At 41.7% G+C, this 19780-nt stretch overlaps 2 protein-coding genes across 5 annotated transcripts; one reads left to right on the top strand and one right to left on the bottom strand.

Annotated features, from left to right (window-relative positions):
* Window positions 1-237: 237 nt before the first annotated feature.
* On the top strand, window positions 238-14766 carry LOC106964210 (kinesin-like protein KIF2A). 4 transcript variants are annotated; one of them, XM_015059576.1, is made up of 22 exons: window positions 238-441; window positions 5646-5740; window positions 6502-6624; window positions 6833-6887; window positions 7186-7293; window positions 7487-7525; window positions 8973-9073; window positions 9177-9272; window positions 9367-9421; window positions 9837-9999; window positions 10100-10190; window positions 10292-10355; window positions 10470-10561; window positions 10642-10784; window positions 11067-11271; window positions 11400-11510; window positions 11599-11666; window positions 11843-11968; window positions 12602-12749; window positions 13206-13307; window positions 13414-13549; window positions 13653-14766. In XM_015059576.1, exons 1-22 carry the CDS (start codon window positions 381-383, stop codon window positions 13736-13738), a joined length of 2268 nt encoding a protein of 755 aa, XP_014915062.1. In that variant the 5' UTR covers window positions 238-380; the 3' UTR covers window positions 13739-14766. The 4 variants fall into 4 exon arrangements, with proteins under 4 accessions (XP_014915062.1, XP_014915063.1, XP_014915064.1 ...); XM_015059577.1 differs by lacking the exon at window positions 7487-7525; XM_015059578.1 differs by lacking the exon at window positions 11843-11968.
* Window positions 14767-15677: 911 nt separating this feature from the next.
* Window positions 15678-19718, bottom strand: dimt1l (DIM1 dimethyladenosine transferase 1-like (S. cerevisiae)). Its single transcript, XM_015059570.1, has 12 exons — window positions 19525-19718; window positions 18675-18748; window positions 17781-17867; window positions 17196-17257; window positions 16997-17090; window positions 16868-16917; window positions 16667-16790; window positions 16484-16576; window positions 16333-16397; window positions 16188-16251; window positions 15990-16096; window positions 15678-15879 (listed from the first exon to the last, which is right to left on the bottom strand). The coding sequence occupies exons 1-12, from the start codon at window positions 19580-19582 to the stop codon at window positions 15837-15839; spliced, it is 921 nt and encodes a 306-aa protein (XP_014915056.1). The 5' UTR covers window positions 19583-19718; the 3' UTR covers window positions 15678-15836.
* Between the last annotated feature and the right edge of the window lie 62 nt (window positions 19719-19780).

Raw genomic sequence — 19780 nt, 5'->3', positions numbered from 1 at the left:
GCCTACTTTAGTTGTTTCTTTGCAGCTCCTTCAGATTTACTGCAGACTTCTTTGGTGCTTTTCTGATCAATGATCTCCCTTGTTTAAAAAACTGGCTAATCTACCTTGTGATGGTATGTTATATAAAATCCGATAATATACGCTGTAGTTTGTTGTTACGCAGTGTCAAAAGTGAAAATTCTACAATCATTAGAACAGAGACCAATTCTGATGTGAGTTTTATTTTGAAATACCGGACCGGAAATAATGGAAGCAGTCCTGGTAGCTACGTAATCTGCCCCTGCATCTTCCTCCCAAACCTAAAACACCGAAAGGCGCTGCATTCTCCCGGCTTACATTAAGTCTGTAGTCTTGTGTTTGTTATTTTAAAGTGATGTAGAATGGCGTCAGGCTTTGGGAAGATAGTCGTCGGTACTTACGTGGAGATTAAGCGGAGTGATGGTAAGTTGTCACTCTGTCCGCTCTTTTTTTTCTTCTTCTTGTCGGACTTAGTTGTTTGGGGATCTTTGTTGCTGTGGGTCTGTTGAATATAGCAACCGTTGTTCCCCAGCCTCGGCCGCAGAGCCTAACGTTTGCTTTAGCATTAGCCACATCCAGACGGAGACATAAGCAGGCAGGACAGGTTGGGCGGCGAGTTTCAGCTCGGCCTTGGCATTTGAATGGAGTAGGCTTATCTTTGTTAGCAAACGTCTGGATCAATTTAGGACATTTTTGCCGCACCTGTAAAATGTTATCGTTTAATAACATCAGTAGAAGAAATAAAAAAAATCATAATATATCTGTAAATTACGTGTATTTTTAGAACCATACTAATGTATTTTGACGAATATTTATATTTAGGCAAGCTAGGCTTGCTAACTTATTACCGTTGCTGAGAGCGGCATTAGCTAGTTGTTAGCCTAACGGCTAACTGGGCTGTTTCCCGGCTTCATCAGTTACTGGAGTCAAACTTAAGCTCTTATTTTATAAAATTATCTCCCATTTTGGGGTGTCATACTTATTTAACGTTTTGTCTTAGGTCAAAAATTATCCAGTAAGCATGCGAATTCGTTGTTATTGGAAACATTACTGATCAAAAGTAAAATATGGCATTCCCTAAACGTTGTCATGCCATGTTCAGCACTGACAAGACAATAGACAGGCGTATTCTCAGGACACACCTGCTTTTAACATCTAGATCAAAAGTGACGACAGTGCCTTTAAAAAGCCGCATTGAGTAAGATGTTTCTTTTAAATAAGGAGATCCAAGTCTTGCCACAACAGCGAGCTGAAATCAAACAAAAACTTGATGCAGTCAGTGAACGGAACACCCCGGCAAACTTTGTTTTAATAATTGAAGTCTTTATTTCCTCATTCATCTAAGACATTTTCTCTTTTCTGATAGGTTTTTGAAGAGAAGGGGTAGTATATTTGACTGCTTTCTGCTAGTAGCCGTTGTGTCCAGAGCAGGGATTGCCCTCTCTCTGAGGGTTTGTGGCAGGGCTGGTCCAGACTAGAGCCAGATTCAGGCCATTAGCCACCACCCCATCTGTTCCTGTTTCTGCCAGGACTCTCGCTTATCCACCCCTACTTTATTTTCCATCTCATGATGATTCCTCATATAAGTAAGACTGGGGGAAAAAAAAAAAAAAACATTTAAAAAAACAGGGATGCCATTAGTTGGTTTATACATATATATATATATATATATATATATATATATATTTTTTTTTTTTTTTTTCTTAAATCAATGTTAAAATACATTACATGATCTTATCAAGTATTGGCCATTCTTTTATTATTATTTTAATTTTCAGTCTGTAAACACATCAGCAAACAGCTTGCACTTTTAAGCACTTTTTTTTTCCCAATTTGATGAAAATCAGATAAAGGAAGACGTGCAGCAATTGTAGACGGCATATTTTGATAATATCACCTTGTGTACAAATTCATCTTAGTGAGCTCTGAACTCAGAGTTCACCTGAATACCTTTTGTGTCGGTGGCTACGCGGGGATGTGATCTTTCGGTTTTATTTCTTCCCGTCGACTGGAATGAACACTGCAGGTACCGCGGTGCTAGCTGGTACCGCTGGGCTCATCAAGTCTGTCTGGCTGGCACTGATTCCCAGCAGCAGTTCTGTGTCCTGGCAGATATATCGTTGTTTCCATTCCAGCTCCGTAGTGGAACATCGACTAGGCCGTGTGATTTATCTTTATAAAATAACAACTTTGTCCATCGTTGCCAAACTTAAAAAAAAAAAATCTATGTCACATTGCTGGAGCTCAGATGCTTCCCAGAAGCTGTACAGAATACAAATAAGCACCATTTGTACTCAGTACAAATGGAATACATTCATTTTCTCTTAAAATGAATAGAAATGACACTAATGCACAAAATAAAAATGACTCTGCAACTCATATCAACAAACTATCTTCAAAAGAGATGCAAAAAAAAAAGTTTTTGAATGGGTAGATTTAGTTACAAATAAGGGACAAGTTAGAGCAGAATAACAAAACTAATTAACCGGCACCATTATTTTCAGTTTTCTTAGTCACAGGAAATACATGTATTTTAAAGGGTTTGATTATATTCAAACTCTGCGTCTTCAGCGTAGATAGAAACAGGTTGAAGATTTTAAAATTCATCATGTGCTGCTTCCCGGCCGCGTGTCCGGAGCATGCAGGTGTACAGTGTCGCTCAAAGAGCATACGCTGTGCGCTTGATGCTCTTCACATGGTGACCAGATGAATAATAAAGCAGCACCGATATACAATCAGATCACAAAGGTGGAAAAACGACGTCACTGGTTATAGATCAAATGCTTTATGTATCTACTTTTCAAACTAATTCTGCGTGTATTCACTACATTTTTTGTGGTTATATTGTCTTCCTCTTAATATTTGTATTAGAATTTCTTTAGTCTCTTCATTTTTTTTGTTTCATTAACAATACACAATAACAGAAGGAGCGCCCTTGAACACACACATGCATAAATATAACAATATTTGGGGTCGTAGCCATACTAAAAATAATGAGACGAGAAGAACAAAATGAGCAACGTTGTTTTGTTCTTGCATTCTAAGGAGAAAGAAGAAATGATCCTGTTTTTACTGGTCAATCTTTTCTCCTGCCCTCACCTGTAGTTATAGAAACAATATGTTAAAAAGGGACTCATATCGGCCAACACCAATGTAAATGGTAATATATTGTGCATCCTGGCGGTAGGTTCACTGGAAGGCATGTGTTTGAAGACGAAATGTTTTTCACTCACTACAGATTTATGAGTTAAAAAAAAATAAAAATACTTACACATTTCTGCTAACAGGTTACACAGACATCTTGAGTGCAGCAGAGTTAAGTTTTCTTCTAAATGTTTGTTATGACAATCACCAGGCTTTGGATTAGCTTTATGTACACATTGTGTCTGTCTTAAACATGTAGAACTTTTATTATAAACGAAGTAAAGTCGACCCTGTTTTTTTGTTTAACAAAGATGAAGTCCTGTCACATAGAGTAAGGGTAGCTCGTCTTGATGGCTGTTCAAACATGTGCTGAGTTTGGAGGAGACGCATTGATTTGTGGGAAATTTATTTAAATAAACTTCTCATCTATCTAACCCAAAGGGTAGCATCATATATTGGTTAAAGTGTTTTAGATTTTAATGCATACATTTTGCAGTAAATACTATGACAGAACACTCGCCATCATTGGTAATAAAATGCATCGATATTATAGATATATGGTCTGATTTACAGAAGAAAATAAACAAAATCATGGTTAGAAACGGCTTTGGAGAAAGAACCAGGCAACAAGTATTTATTTTATATTGTAAAACTGCAAAGCTGAGTGAGTTGATCTGTTTTTATTTCTCTCTCTTTAAACTTTTTTCACCTTTTGCCAAACTCATCCGTTTTCAGGCATCTCTGTGGCTAATTGTTGAAAAACGCTTCGAAGTATTAAACATCTAGGTCAGCTGAACCGCCTCCTCTTCCAGGTGACCTTGGCAAAAGCAAAGATGAAAAATCTGAGTATTTAAGTCGATGTCAACTTTATAAAACACGTCATATAGAAAAAGTGCATCAAAGTGCTAATCAGTGATGATAGAACACAACCAGGAGCAAACAAAAACCAAAATTACTACTTTATGTAACAATAAAAAAAACTGAGGGACAAATCTGAGAATAAAACTTAACATATTTATTACATAAAAGAGAGGGATAAATACAAAACGATACAGAAAATGAAATGCCGATTCAAGCTACTGCCAAGTCAAAAGTTTGACCTCGGTGTTACAGAGTCGACTTGTTGTTGTAAAGATCCTGCCGATAATATGGGGCCAGACAATTAGGAACCTTTAAAACGACAATAAAATCCTAATCAATCCTGCAGCGAACAGGAAGCGGGTGGAGCGAGTCCAGCACGGGATTTATATATTCTTACTTCCTGTAAGTTGCCTCATTAAAAAAAAAAAAAAAAAAGACTAATCAATGTTTGTATTCAGAGAATTACAGGAGTCTGAACATGTGAGATGAAGGCATGAGCGAAAACCTCTGGCGAGACTTCTGAGACTGCTCAACTTGATGATGTTTTTATTTTGCTGTGCTTATTATTATTTGTTATACTTATTAAAAGTTTACGTTACTCAAGGTTATATTTCAAGCAGGTCTGCTGGTCCTCACTACCGCACACTTAGTTTTCACTACGTTCAAAGTTTTAGGAAGGTGTGTGTTATTCAGTGAAAGTGTTCCAGGCAGAGACGGAAAGAAAGCAATCGCATATCGTTGTTGCCGAGGCTGGAAAAGTAGCAAAATATCATTTAAGGTGGAACCTCCTGTTAAGGTTACTCGCATCTTCCGCGGTTTGTTTCAATCATATGTTGAAAATGCAGGAATTGTATTTAGAAAGCGGATTTCTAGTCCCCAGTAAACGGAAACGGGGGGGGGGGGGTTTACAAGTAGATCAATTTTGATTTTTTTGTTTTTTTCTTACTGTTTTGAGAGGGGGAAAAAACGAGGGCATGTTAAATCAGTCGGACCTACAAGAGTTGGGAACACCGAAAACATCTTCGCTCGCCGGCTTCTGAGCTTTATCTGAATAATAAATACTGGAACACGGTGTTTCCCGGGGGCTGAGAGAGGGCAGCTTACAGCCGTCAAATCCACAGAGGCGAGGAGCAAAGCGGCTCCTTACAGCTGTTCCTGTTCCGCCGCAGACAGACAGAGGGGGCGGAGAGAAGCCCGTGGCCCGGCAGCAGCTGGGCTCTGCTCCGTTATCTGTGGCTCTAATTGTTGTTAATCAGACACTCATAAGCTGAAAGAACTGAAATTAGCCCCAGCTTGTTTTCCTGCTCTCACATGACAGCGGCCCGCCGCGCATAAAACGCACTCCGCTGTCTTATATTGGGTTAAAAATAATTATCAAGCTTGTCTCGGGATTAAATTAGTTTCACTTCTCTCTCTCGTTACTTTTCGCTGTCCGCAACTTCGACTTTCCCGGTAATAAAATTCGCAGTAGCACATCTATCCACTAAATTAAACTTTAGTGTAGATTTATAATAATATTTGACACCAAAGGAAATGCGGGTAAATGCTTTACCTTTAACGCAGCTTAAACCTTAAGCCTGACTTTGTCTTATGATTGTTACGTTCTTTCCCATTTTTCCCAGGACGTATACATCAGGCAATGGTGACGTCTATGAATGAGGACAACGAGAGCGTCACGGTGGAATGGATAGAAAACGGGGACACAAAAGGGAAGGAGGTAAAAGCACCACTTTACCAGCCATTTATTGCCTTTCAGAGCCGTGTCCCCAGCAGCAGCAGCAGCAGCATGTTGCTGCTGTTACTTTCCATTGCGATGAATAATGCATCCTGAGGCATTCCAGTGCTGCCAGGATTATGCAACTTTCTTGCATATCCTGAGATCCCTCCGGACGTCACCTTCTGCGTGTAAACCTGCAAATCCTGTTTTTATTTTTTTTAAGTTACAGGTCCGTCGTTTTTAGCTGGACGGCTGTTCTCCGTTCGTCAAGTACCCGTGATGTTTATCGCAGGGAAAACGTTTCTAGCGCTTTGAAAAATGTGGTCATTTAAGTGTAATTTCACAGCTAACATTTTTATTGTGTTTGTCTTTTGTTTCTCCTGTTTATTCCTCTTTTTCATAACCATTTAACTCTAAAAAAAAAAGTTAAATTATATCAATCCATGCAAATAAAGTAGTTGAGTATGTTAGTATTCATGTTAGTATTCATGTGCGTATTCTGTAAAGAGAAGGGTTTGTTATGTCTGTGGAAATGTGTCCAAACACATCAGATGTTTTATTTTTCTACCCTCCGATTAGAGACACGACTCACACTGAGGTCCACTTCTTATATTTGGCTTAGTTTTAATTTTAGTTCTACTTTTGTGCTTTTATGTGTATTGTTTTATTGTAAACTCTCAAAAAAATTTGAATAATTGGCATGCGCTCATCTAGGTTAAACATGTACTGTTTTTTTTGGGGTGGGGGGGTTTGTACTATAGATCGACTTGGAGAGTATTTTTGCACTTAATCCAGACGTAGCACCAGATGAGGAGATTGCCCCCAGCCCAGAGACTCCTCCCCCTCCCACACCCACATCTGTGAAAGTCAACAAAATTGCAAAGGTAAATATTGTAACACCTACTTCAACTAATAAACAAAAAAAACAACAACTTTAGTACAAAATATTCTTATTTTCTGTTAAAATACTCTTTTTGCAGTCACTGTTGCAGGGCCTAACAACACTTTTTTGTGGATATCCAAGTGTCATTTGGATAATTTTGTGTAGTCTTGTTTTGGAGTATCTAATTTATTTATTTTATTTTTTTACAGAACCGGCGGACGATAGCACCTACTAAAAATGAAACGCCTTCCAAGGACAACAGAGGTTTGCGTCAGACTGTTAAACTGCATTTATGTATAACTAGTGGAAATACTTAACCGCACCTCAAACTGTGTTTTAAAGAGTCGTTGTAAAGTTTTAACGTGTTGCACATGGATAACTTGTGGCTCAAAATGTTGTCGGACCACTTGAAAGTGCAGGTGTACCTCTTTTTTTCTTTTTTTTGTCACATAATTTAAGTTTTGGTTTGAATCAAGTGATTGGAATAAAACTTCTTTTTTTTTAACACAGGGAATGCAAAAGCATAGATGTATAGATCTATTTTGTGACTTTTTACTCTTAGCGATTCCGACTCGGACCAGACCGCTACAGCCTCAGCAGCCGGATCCGGCTCCACCTCCTCCAGTTCAGCAGCCCACTCAGCTTCAGACGCAGCAGCAGCAACAGAACGGTAAACGGACAAAGCAAAACGGTTTTTGGTCCAGCACAGTTTTCCCTCATTTTGCCAAAAGCACTTAATCACTTCTGCAAGTGGAATGTGTTGTATCCATTTGTATTTTTAATTTAATCAGAGACGTCAGACGCTTTCTGGTTATGGGGACAGAGCTTAATTTTTCATATTTTATCGATCACATTTGTCACAGAATCCTCACTGATGTCCAGAAAGGAGCTTGGACAGCTGTGTATGTATCTCCTGCTCGTTATCCCGGCCCTCAGTGCTTCGTGGTGATTCTGTTAGTTTTCCCCACTAGAACCTGAGCGCCCTAGACGAATAGCGCTGTCGGGAGCTGTGGTGCGGAGATGAAGCAGCACCACCCAATCCGTGCTTCGGTTAAGCTTTCTGGGTATTAGGGAGCAAAACGAGGACATCAGTGCTGCTTTTTGGCTGCGCTGATTCTGCTGAGTCATCCACATGCACACATAGAGAAGATGCTTGTGTCGCACTGTTACACTTCAATAATACAAAATCTTACCAAGTATTTTCGGTCTGGTTTCTCGTGCAAATATCTTAGTAGAAGTAACTTTTCATCAAGTAACAGGAGGTTGTTTTAGGTCAGTAATTCCTTAATATTGATGAGAAACTACTGGTCATGTGTGACATAATCTGCCTGTGGAACGTGACATTTCTGTCATATAAGTTACATAACGGAACTTAAAACAAGCTCCTACATTTTTGCTAAAAAGTTGTTAGTTAGTGGAAGTTAGTTTTGTCTTATTTCCAGTGCACTAAGATATTTGCAGTAGAAACTAGACCAAAATTCTTTAAGATTTAGTGTTTTTGTGGTGAACTCTGTTACCTCACTGAAAGTGCTCACTGTTTGGACTCTGAGAAAGACGGGACACCCCCTCCCTCCTCCGTTTTGCTTCTTTACCCATCAGCCTCTTCTCTATTGGTCTGAATAACTGGGCGACGCGTGGTGCTGCACTCCTCTCCGACTTTCTTGTCCTGGTACTGACCCAGCTCATCATCTTCTCACAGATTAGAGCAGATTATTAATCCTCCTGCTCTGATAGTCTAGGTTTAGTGGTACTGGAGCCAGCAGGGGGGCCAGCGCAGTATCTCTGGGTTTTGTCAGGCTTTGCAGTGGGATGCTGGAGCCAACCAGATAATCACAGTTTGTTTTTTGTTTTTTGTCAAATCTGAAGGGCTTTTTACTCACATTTCTCTAACATGTATCCTGTTGTGGTTACTAATAATTTCTGATTGATCTGAAGCAACACTAATCAGCAGGTGTGCTGGGAGTTTTGGGTAACAGTGAGGTTGGTCTCTCGTTTATTGAGACAGTTTTATTTAGCAGAAGTAATAAAGGAGTGGAATAAAAACGAGACATTCTTATTGCTTCCAGTTCTTTTGTGTCTGATGGAACCGATTAAAGGCAGACTTAACAAGAGAAGGATTTTGGTTCTCTAAAGGCCTTTTGTTGGCCACGAAGAGAAAGCAGCTAGTGTTTAATGGTGGAAACACAGTGTGCCAGCCACTGCACTGCCACTCTTCAGCTTTGTTGTGTAGGGTTTCCCTTTAGTTTTGGGAATACCATCAGTGTGGAAAAAGTGGTGAAATAAACAAGCTACTGATGCGTCGTTTTAAAACCGGAGGTGTTGCCGTTTCTTCTTCTTTCCCAATGGCAGCGAGAAGGAAGTCGAACTGCGTGAAGGAGGTGGAGAAGCTGCAGGAGAAGAGAGAAAGGCGCCGGCTTCAGCAGCAGGAGCTCAGAGAGAAACGAGCTCAGGTGCAGCAGCGTTCAATCAGTGTTTCCTGCAGACAAAAATGACATTTCATGTATAAAGTTTTTTTTTTTTTTTTAAATTCCTGGTCTCCGTGTTGTTTTCCAGGAGGTGGATACCACCATCCCCAACTATGAGATCATGTACATGATCCGAGACTTCCGGGCCAGCCTGGATTACCGGCCCCTGACCACTGCTGATGTGGTGAGCAGAAGCCAGAGCTGCTGCTGCTTTTTTTGTTTGAAAGTTGCAGGTTGTCGATAACTCATTTAAAATCTCGATCTCTTCCTCCTTGTAGATCGAAGAGCACAGAATATGTGTTTGTGTGAGGAAACGTCCACTCAACAAAAAAGGTACGGACGTATTTCAGAGCGAACCAGTCCATTTTCTTCCACATTACCGTTGCAAACTTCAGTGAACTTTATTGGAGTTTGATCCAATAAAATCTGCAGACAGGACAACCATTAGTTGTGCACTCATAAAATCTTTTTGGAAAAGTGGGAAGAAGAAGTTGCTGTGGTCGGATGAGACCAAAGTGCAACTTTTTTCCCTTCCTGAACCCAAATTGTATCCACAGATTTAGCAGCTGTGTTGGGATGTTCTCATTTTTAATATATTGTTTGTGTGAAAACCATCATCATCTTCTTTTCAAGTAATTCCCTATTTTGTGTTAATTCCAACGAAACACCCGTAGAAGTGAGAATCTCTGACGGATGTCGATACTTCTGCAAGGCGCCGTTCATGTTGCTGCTTTCTGCTGGCTTCCAGAGCTGACCATGAAGGACCTGGACGTGATCACCATCCCCAGTAAGGACGTGGTGATGGTTCATGAACCCAAGCAGAAAGTGGACCTCACCCGCTACTTGGAGAACCAGACGTTCCGCTTTGACTACGCCTTTGACGACAGCTCCAGCAACGAGATGGTGTACAGGTTTGTGAAGAAGTGTGACGTCCAGCTCTCCGTGTGTTTTGTGCGTGTCCTAAAAGCGGCTCGTCTTCACTGACGTATGCGACGTTGTCTCCTCCTGAAGGTTTACTGCCAGGCCTTTAGTGGAGACCATTTTTGAGCGGGGCATGGCTACCTGCTTTGCTTATGGTCAGACAGGCAGCGGTAAAACACACGTGAGTTTGAAGTGGCGAGAACCTGTTAAAAAATGAAACGTTTTGAACAACTTGGATGGAATATTTAAGTGAGATTTGTTCAAATGTTTACCGTGTTTTAGACAATGGGAGGAGACTTCTCTGGGAAGAACCAAGACTGCTCTAAAGGAATTTACGCATTAGCAGGTAAACACGAGGCATCTTCAAGCACTCATTTTAATCTTTTAATTGATTAAACGAAACAAACTTGGACTGTTTTGACATAGAACGGATTTAAATGTTGCGTTTCCTTTGGCGCAGCCCGGGATGTCTTCCAAATGCTGAAGAAAGCCAACTACAAGAAGTTGGATCTACAAGTTTATGCAACCTTTTTTGAAATCTACAGCGGGAAAGTAAGAGCTGTTTAACGGTTTGCTGGACCGTCCTCCGTCCTGCGCTGCACAAAAGCTGACTCTTGCGTTTGCATCTCCAGGTGTTCGACCTCCTGAATCATAAAGCTAAGCTGAGGGTGCTGGAGGACGGGAAGCAACAGGTGCAGGTGGTGGGGCTCCAGGAGAAGGAAGTCAAGTGCACAGAAGACGTCCTAAAACTTATTGAAGTGGGAAACAGCTGCAGGTAGAGCTGGGCTGGGTTGTTGGAGGTGGAGGCTGATGCATTATGGCTCTTGCAGTAAATGCGTACACACCCAGTTTACAACCACAAACCTCAGTGTGTTGCTAGCTCACAGTTTTGCACCACTACGCTGGTCTAGCCCAATAAAATACATTGAGCTTTTTGGTTGTAACAAACCTAACCTGAAACTTGAAGGGGCAACATTTTCTTGATCCTTTCTCGGTTTGCTTCCTAGCAGGTGATCTGATGGTTATCCCTAAACGTTTCCGTCCCGTTTCCTCCCAGAACATCTGGGCAGACGTCGGCCAACGCTCACTCGTCGCGGAGCCACGCCGTGTTCCAGATCATCCTTCGACGGAAGGGGAAGATGCACGGGAAGTTCTCGCTCATCGACCTCGCAGGGAACGAGAGAGGCGCCGACACATCGAGCGCCGACCGGCAGACTCGTCTGGAGGGAGCCGAGATAAACAAAAGCCTGCTGGCCCTCAAGGTCCGTGGCCTGTGCGACCGTGACGCAGTCATGCGGGAAATATGTTGAAAGGCTCATGCAGTTTTTTGGTTCCCCCGAACGGTATTCCTCTCGCTACATTTCTTCTCGTCGTTTTTGTTTCGTTTCAGGAGTGCATCCGAGCTCTTGGCCGTAACAAACCGCACACTCCTTTCAGAGCCAGTAAGCTCACCCAGGTCCTCAGAGACTCCTTCATCGGGGAGAACTCTCGCACGTGCATGGTCAGTTCGTCGTCTGCAGAGGAAGTCTGTATCCACGTTGGCCGTTCTCTACAATCCCCGTTAATCTAAATGTACCGTATTCCCACAGATTGCAACAATCTCTCCTGGAATGACATCCTGTGAAAACACGCTCAACACGCTGCGCTACGCCAACAGGTGGGAGGATTTTAGCCTGATTAGCACTTCTACCCTCTTTACATAGTCCAGACTGCCGGTGTGTTTTCTACTGTCGGTTTGATCTGCAACTCTCTCTCTCTTACTCCTCCTCTTTCCTGCTTTCTCTCCTTCCTTCCCGCCTCCCTCCCTCTGCTCCTTCGGGCGCCGCCACACAGAGTGAAGGAGTTTGGGATTAGTCCGTCAGACATCCCCTTCTCCCAGGGCGGTCAGGGGAGTCGCCCTGACCACTCGCCTACCAATACCTTTGAGCTCGATGACTTTGCTGCGACCTCTCCCAGCAGGTCAAACACTGCATGCTCCTCCTCCCGATAAAATCACAACTCCTCATCTGTCGCTTCATCAGCCTATCGCTTTTTTTTGTTTTTTTCCCACTTCCAATGCGTTTGCACTTTCACTATTATTTCCAACTGGTGATTTCTGAACGTCATCACACATCCGTCCGGTCTTTTGGTTTTTGTTCAGTGTTGTCAGTAGTTGTGACATCTGCATGGCTTGCTGAAAGCTGCAAAGTCGGAATGAAAACGTGGCTCAAAGCTTCACTGTTAGCCGTTGGTAATGCAGCCAGGATGAGCTTTTTGTGTGAGCCAGCTCTCAGCAGGTAATCCCGCTCTCAGTCCCGATTAATTAACTGGGTACTTATCGGTCAGGGACACGGCAGTAATCCCTCATTACCTCCATGATGCCTCGTTGGACTTTTATTAGCTTTTAAACTCTTGTTATGAAGGCTGAGACTTTTTTTTTATTTTTATGTATACATATATATCATTGCATGGCTTTGCTACTGTAATAACCCTGTAATAATAAGCAAATAATAAATGCTTTCAACCCATAATTATCTCCATAAACTACGCGAAACAGAAGCTGACCTCAGAGCAGAACAGGACCTGATGAGTCGTCTGTTTTCGCTCCCGCAGGGTGAAGGAGCTCACGGTTGACCCCAACCAGGTGATGGAGGGCGGAAGACCCAACATCCACACCGTCAACCAGCTGGACATTTTGGACGAGGAGTGGCTGAGCATCTCTCCGCAGCGAGACGACCTCAAACTGCTCTGTGAGCAGAATGTAAGTCCTGCAGGGAAGATCGGAGCGGCAGCAAAGACGATGCGGATTCTTTAAATTTCACATACGAAACAAACTTATCGTCTTTAGCTTCTAGACTGCCTGAGAAGTCGCACAAACATTTCTGAAAATGGAATGTCTTAAATTATTTGTTGTCGCACCAAAAGGTCCTTCGGCATCTAAACTGTGATGTTTGTTCCATGTTGTCAGGTTAAAACCACAAACTGATGAGAAATGCAAGTTTTGAGGTTGAACTGCAAGGTTAGGTTCTGAAACATCTCCAGCTTTGGAAATTTCACAGAGAACCGTTCGACATAACTGTAGCCAACAGGCCGGGGAGTTAGAAGCTTTTTGTAATCTGGCAAAATGGGAATAAGTTTAAGGGGGAGTCTGTATTATTAGTGAAGACTAATTTTAATGTTTCTTTATGTAAATGTCAATGATGCTTTAACGTTCCAGGAGGAAGAGGTTTCTCCGCAGCTCTTCACTTTCCATGAAGCCGTTTCCCAGTTGGTTGAGATGGAGGAGCAGGTTCTGGAGGACCACAGAGCGGTCTTCCAGGTGAAAACGAGAATAAACCATCCGATTCGGCTGATCACGTTTTGATTCCTCACTTAAAAAGTCTCCTGAGACTGAGCCGTGTTGTCTCTGCCTGGGGGGGGGTCAGGAATCCATCCGGTGGCTGGAGGACGAGAAGGTGCTGCTGGAGATGACCGAGGAGGTGGACTACGACGTGGAGTCTTACGCCACACAGCTGGAGCAGATCCTCGACCAGAAAATAGATATCCTCACCGAGCTCAGAGGTGCGACTGCAGCATGAACACTGAAGGAGGGGGTGAGAGGAAAAAAAAAAAAGAAAAAGCTGACTCAAGTTGTCTTTTTTTTCTCTCTCTCCTCTGAAAACAGATAAAGTGAAGTCATTCCGCTCTACACTTCAGGAGGAGGAGCAAGCCAGTAAGCAGATCAACCCCAAGAGACCACGAGCTCTTTAGAGGCCCAGGATGCTTAGGTGGCGCGTTCAGAAGCAGAACCACTAGATGTTTGGCACAACTCTGGCTGTCTCCAACAGCTGTGAAAACAAATAAAAATGACTATTTAACACAGCAACAGGCTCAACAAACTGTATTTGTTCTGATCTCTCCTAACAGGACTGACTCTGCTCTTACTCTGTTTAGATATTTCAGGAAGGGAATCGTTTTTCCTTCCATTTTAGATGTTTTTTTGTTTGTTTTTTTTCCATGAAGAATGTTTAGTTTCCTTCTGTGTACTTAAATTATATATTTTTTTCTTTTATACTTCTTTATACTTTTAGCTAAATTCTTTTGACTGGATATATGAAGAGATTCTAATTGAACTCGAAGTTTTAACACAAAACCAGCGTTTCTGGTTCTGGCTGACATGTCTGCATGCTCCGCTCTATGCTAGCTTATCTATCCTCTGCTTAGCGGTCCTCGGTTCACATTGTGACGTCGTATTTCATTGTAAGTGACCTCTTCTGTTTTACTCTGAGTTTGTAGCGGTTGAGGAGAAACCTTGAAGCTCTCGTTTGTCTTTGTTTCCTCGTGTTCCTCAGAGGTTTTTAACTGTAGCTTGCTTCGTTCGCTCTGTGCCATGTTGTCCTAATACGTAGCGACGACCGCCTCCGACATTTTCCACCCGTTTAACTGTGTTTACAAAAAGGAACTAAGAAGAACTGTTAATACATGTATAGTGAAGACCACTGACCTACAACTGGTTCGTGTTTCTCAGCGTTTGCACTGGATGTAATGCTGGAGGGAGTTAGAAAAAAAAAAAAAGAAAAGATGAAAATCCTGTTTCATTTGAATGACTTCTGTGACATGTTCTCCAAATAAACTCAGCAACTTCCATTTTTATTAAAACGGACCCTCTGAACGTGGTCTGTGCTGCACAACATCCTATTTGGTCTTGGTACATTTTTATTATATTTTTGCCAAAGCTGCATGAGAAAATGAAACACGTTTTATGGCAAATTATAATAAAATCATTTTTTGCATCTAAACTCATTCGGGTGCCTGATTTCCATCTCTTTAAAAGGAATTAATAGTTTTATATGTTGACTTTTATTCGCAAATGGAACTAGTGAGTCCAAACCCGTTCTAAGCTTGACTCTTTCGCCCCCTACTGTCCACTTTAAGTATTCGCTGCCGACTATTTGGGAATACACCATCTGTATGAGGATCGCTTGTTTTCTAATTTAGGCAACTATTTACTAGGTGTCAATGTGGCTCAGTCTGAGAGCAATCTTTCAATTTGAAGGTTGTAGGTTTGATTCCTGCTCCCCCTCAATGGTACTCCTGAGCAAGGCACTTACAGCCCAGAGTTGCTTACCAATCTGCTTATGAATGTGTGGGTTTGACTGGGTGAAAGTAGCTGCAGTCTGAAGCACTTTAAAACCTGCTCTGCAGAAATATCTGCCACAAATTCACATTTAACTTTTATTTATACTTTAAAATGGTCAAAATATCGACTTGAAATCTCCAGAAATGTGTCCACGAAATATTTTTGAATAATAATCTGAGCCTAATTTTTTTGTTTTTGAATGACTGATAAAAGGGGATAAAACCGTTTTCTACCTTGGTTCTAATTTTTGGTATTTTAACATAAAAAAATTAAAATTTTCTTATTGTACTTTCACTTTTCTATAAAATCAAACTTCAGACTTTGAGAACCTGTGTGTGTTTGATCCTCATCTTTCTTTAAAATAATACAACTTCTTGTACATAATTTCTGGGAGCATAAAGAAACTGGTTTGATTAAAAAACGATGGATGCAGATTTTATTTTAAAAACTTCACAATGAGGAAAATGAGGAAGGTGATGTATGTGGTTTCCATAACCCTCTACGAATTGCAGTCAGCTAACCACACTCACACCTCTTTTAAAATGAGGACAAAAAAAAGGAACCAATACATCCTTATACACGATTTTAATGGTGCTCAATATGAGCTGTTTGACCACATTATGTTTTTATGCAAACATTCACAGTTCTATGGCAAATCCATCTCTCATCTAGGAGAGGTCAGATCAGTCTGACTGTTTCCATCTCCATTCATAGTTCTGTCTCAGCTCTTCATGAAAAGTGGATTCCTGCAGAGTTAAATGCGTGCAGCAGCCTGAGGATAAAAAAAACAAAAAAAAAAAAACAAAAACAGAATTTAAAGATGAATCTTGGATTGTGTACTCAAAAGAACAGTCCAGTACAGATTTGGATCATGCAGCTTACACCATGAAGTCATCGATATCCATGGACCTGGCCCTCTTCTCGTTGAAATCCGCCTCCTGCAGAACACTCTCGATCTTCTTGCTGATGCTGAAGTCAGCTGGGACTTCCTGTTAAGATGGAGGGAAGAGTTTTGAACCGGGTAAATTAATGAAACCAGATATCTTTACTGTTTTTTTTTTGTTTTGTTTTTTTACTCACCATGTTGTGTAACGAGCAGTGGATCCTGTAGTTCTTCTCTAGCAGCTGTTCCACTGCGGTAGACCTGGTAAATGAAAACACCTGTTAGATCCTCCGCTAAGGGAAACCAGCTCAAGTTTTCTGCTTAACGCGGGTTGTCGCTCACTTAAAAGCTGCACTGAGGGTTTTGTTCTTCCGTACGAAGGCGATTCTCACCAGACCGTCCCACTCCTGTTGCATTCAGAAGAAACGGTTGCATTTATGACCGAATGTTTGTTTTTGTTCTTAAGGACCAACCAGAGGCAGTAGGAGCTCACCTGGAAATTAACAGGAGGAGGAGGATTTTTCGGCTCAATCCTGACGACACTCGACTCAACTTTTGGCGGAGGACGGAAGTTATTTTTCCCCACCTGGGGAGGATCGACAGAGATTCTTCCAACATTGCGTACATTGAATAATTGAAAAGCGTCGCCGTTGATCTGAAGAGTTCCCTAGCCAACCTTCATGAGGTGATCCACGCGCGCCAGCAGCTGTGTGTTGATGGACAGCCTGCAGTACAGCTTGTCTCCAGGCTGGGCAACCAGTCGCATCGCAAACTCTCTCTGGAACATCAGAACAGCACATCTGCACAAAACAACACCGAAGAAGAACCTTAACACTAGACAGCTGCATCTCAGCTGGAAGCTTCCAGTCATCCTGACCTGAAGAACGGCCGGTGAAGCAGCAGCTTGAAGACGAACGGTGAAGAAATCTGCACAAGCAAGTAGCAAAAGTTAGACTGGGATAAGAATGAGGAAATCTGGATCATAAGCAGGAAATAAAGTACTTACCTGATAAGGCAAGTTAGCGACACAAACATCGAAGAAAGGAAGATCTGTCTTTAAGACGTCGCCGACTAATATCTGAAGTTTGTTCTGCAAGGGCCTGTCGAAAGAAACAAAGCTTCACTTTGTCTCGTAATGGTCATGAATCTGACGATTTCTACTCTACACAGAGCAGACTTCAGCACAGACTGCTGTCCTCACTCACGTGCACTGCACTCTTTTCTGGAGTTCAGCCACCAGCCTGCAGTCCAACTCACAGGCCACCACCTGCACAAGGAGGAAACCAGAGTAGGAATTTTATGGGCATGATGTTATAAACACAGAATCGCAACATAAAACCTTCAGCATGTCGGTCAAATCCGTTGAGTGCATAGCTAACAGTTCCACTATTGACAGCTTCCCACCTGAGCTCTCCTTAAAGGTTTAAAAAATGTGAAATACATTGGATGATGAACTGAAAAGTATTATGCGAGATGTTTTCTGAACTAACTCTTTGCTAAACTTTTTCACGACTTTCTACCTGACCCGTCTGCTGTGTTCCTCGGTCTTCTTGATGTCGTTTGTTCACTAAAACTCTCCAACAAAACCTCACAGGCCTTCACAGAACAGCTGGATTTATGCCGAGGCTAGATATAGTTTTTTAAGAAGAATATACAGACAGTCTGGAATCTGTATTGACAGCAAAAGCTTTACAGAACTAAAAAAACAACAACATACTTTTAGTTGTGTATACGGCACATTACACATTCTCCATCCGAATGGAGAGGGAAAAAACTCTCGAGATGCTCACCTTCTTTGCTTTTTCCAGCAGTTTTACCGTCATGTTACCCGTACCGGGTCCAACCTCCAGAACCACATCCGTTGGCCTGAGAGCAGCCTGGACAATAAGTTACATCATAAATCACCTCCAATCAATTACAAAAGAAGCATGTTTCTGAAGCCAGTTGAGCAGATCCATTTGCTTTAGGCTCAAACATTGCTATAGGGACACCGGTACTAATGCTAGTCGCTGTCAAAATCAGAATAATCTCATAGTTGAGTAATGTACAGGCATGTATGTCTAAAAAATAATTCAAATAGTGTGAAAATTTTCAAAGGTTTTCTGGCAAACGGTTACATTGACTGTGGACTTCAGAAAACACAGTGGACAAACACCGGGAGAAGATGCGGCACCCCTAACCATCGCCGACCACGGAAACATCACACTGGATTTCAACCATCATTATGTCCCTTTCAACACTTCCTCCAGACGACAGCCTTTATTTTCATCTAAACATGAGACTTTGGACGACTGAACAATTGTCCAGTTCTATTTCTTTTTAGCCCAACTAAGAAACTAGTTGCAAATTCGTTGTGCATAGCAGTCTGTGCCTTAGCAAAGATCCCTTAAACTCTTGAATGGATTTAAAGCTTCTTTAGGTCAGTCGTTTTTGACCAGGTGAAGTCAGACAAAGGGGGACATCAAGGAAATCATAAACTGACTTTCAATATGTCCTAATATACCTGAATTCACACAAGTATGCTTTTATAAGTCAGTTTTTAATATCCTTTGTCAGCCTAAGTTCTGCCTTCAATATTCAGATTTAGACAGACGTGTGGCTTCAATTCATTTTGCTCAGCAGCTGAAACACCCAACAGTAGAAGTGTGTGCTTTCCTTCCACCAGGCTGCTGCGACACTCATACCTTCTCAATTATCCCATTGACGATCAACGGATTCTTCAAGATGTGCTGACCAATGCCAGTGTTGAACATGATCCCTGCAACAGACACCAAATATTTCTCATGAAGAACTCATCTGTCACACCAGGGTGTTTACACTTTTACTGACTCAAATTTTCAGAGGTCCCAGTCAGTTTTAGGGTGATGGATGGATGGATGGATGGATGGATGGATGGATATAAGGATGCACAGACCGACAGGTGAATGAAGGGAAGGACAGACTGTCCTTTGGATGAATGGGCAGATGGATGATGTGTGGATAGAGAGATTGATATATGGACGGATAGACTATTACACATACAGATGGACAGAAAAATAAACGGAGCCAAGGATGTACAGGTGGACAGATTAAAGTTAGTATAATAGAAGGACACACTTGGAGAATGTAGGACAAAATAAGAAATGCTCAAACATCCGTGTGTACCCGGTTTGAACAATTTAACTTCTGTACCTTAGACATTTATTAGATTGTTAGTAGAGAACTCTGAGCTTTAAAACTGTCAAATGACATAAACTTCAGCTCCGGATTAGATGTGACTGAGTGTCCTCACAACATGACTGAACCCCTAAACGAAGAACTCGGCATCCCTTAAAAAATTAGGCAACATTTTAGTTAGTTTTGGCATCTATTATGATCATGTAAATATCACAATTAAAATCCTAGAAAGGAAACAACATGCCACATGCTGGTGTCCTCCAATAAAGTGACACAGATCTGTCCGCATCGACATAACCTCTCTGCTGCCTCAACAGCTGGCAGACCAATGTTTGCTAACATGCTAAAGCTAACAAGCTACTGCTCGGACAAACCTACCTTGGCTTTTAACATCTTGGTGCTGCCTGCTCTTCTTCTCCGCTTTGACCTTTGGCATTTCCTTCTTTAATTTTATTTAAAGAGCTTTAAAAGTGTTTCGTGTGTGTTTCTTGTTAATCCAAATTTCTAAATACTGAGTGAATTTAAACTACACTCAGGCCACACGTGTCTTCCTTTCTTCTTCGACAGAATAGCTAAAAGTCCCGGAGCTCCTTGTTGCCCTCTAGTGGGAGCTCGTGTACACTGTTTAAAAAAT

This window comes from Poecilia latipinna, unplaced genomic scaffold (assembly GCF_001443285.1).
Source record: "Poecilia latipinna isolate Pla-1442-1.1 unplaced genomic scaffold, P_latipinna-1.0 Scaffold1639, whole genome shotgun sequence".
Classification (NCBI taxonomy): domain Eukaryota; kingdom Metazoa; phylum Chordata; class Actinopteri; order Cyprinodontiformes; family Poeciliidae; genus Poecilia; species Poecilia latipinna.
Note: the sequence above shows the minus strand (reverse complement) of the source record. Positions and strands in the feature narration are given on the sequence as shown.

What these genes read in the sequence shown, in the direction of transcription:
- dimt1l (XM_015059570.1), bottom strand. Translation starts at nt 19,582, where the DNA reads ATGCCAAAGGTCAAAGCGGAGAAGAAGAGCAGGCAGCACCAAGATGTT. An exon ending in CCAAGATGTTAAAAGCCAAG is followed by an intron (nt 18,749 to 19,524) that starts GTAGGTTTGTCC and finishes TGTCTGTTGCAG; the next exon opens with GGATCATGTTCAACACTGGC. An exon ending in TCGCTAACTTGCCTTATCAG is followed by an intron (nt 16,918 to 16,996) that starts GTAAGTACTTTA and finishes TTGCTTGTGCAG; the next exon opens with ATTTCTTCACCGTTCGTCTT.
- LOC106964210 (XM_015059576.1), top strand. Translation starts at nt 381, where the DNA reads ATGGCGTCAGGCTTTGGGAAGATAGTCGTCGGTACTTACGTGGAGATT. An exon ending in CAGGCAGCGGTAAAACACAC is followed by an intron (nt 10,191 to 10,291) that starts GTGAGTTTGAAG and finishes ACCGTGTTTTAG; the next exon opens with ACAATGGGAGGAGACTTCTC. An exon ending in AGGAATTTACGCATTAGCAG is followed by an intron (nt 10,356 to 10,469) that starts GTAAACACGAGG and finishes CCTTTGGCGCAG; the next exon opens with CCCGGGATGTCTTCCAAATG.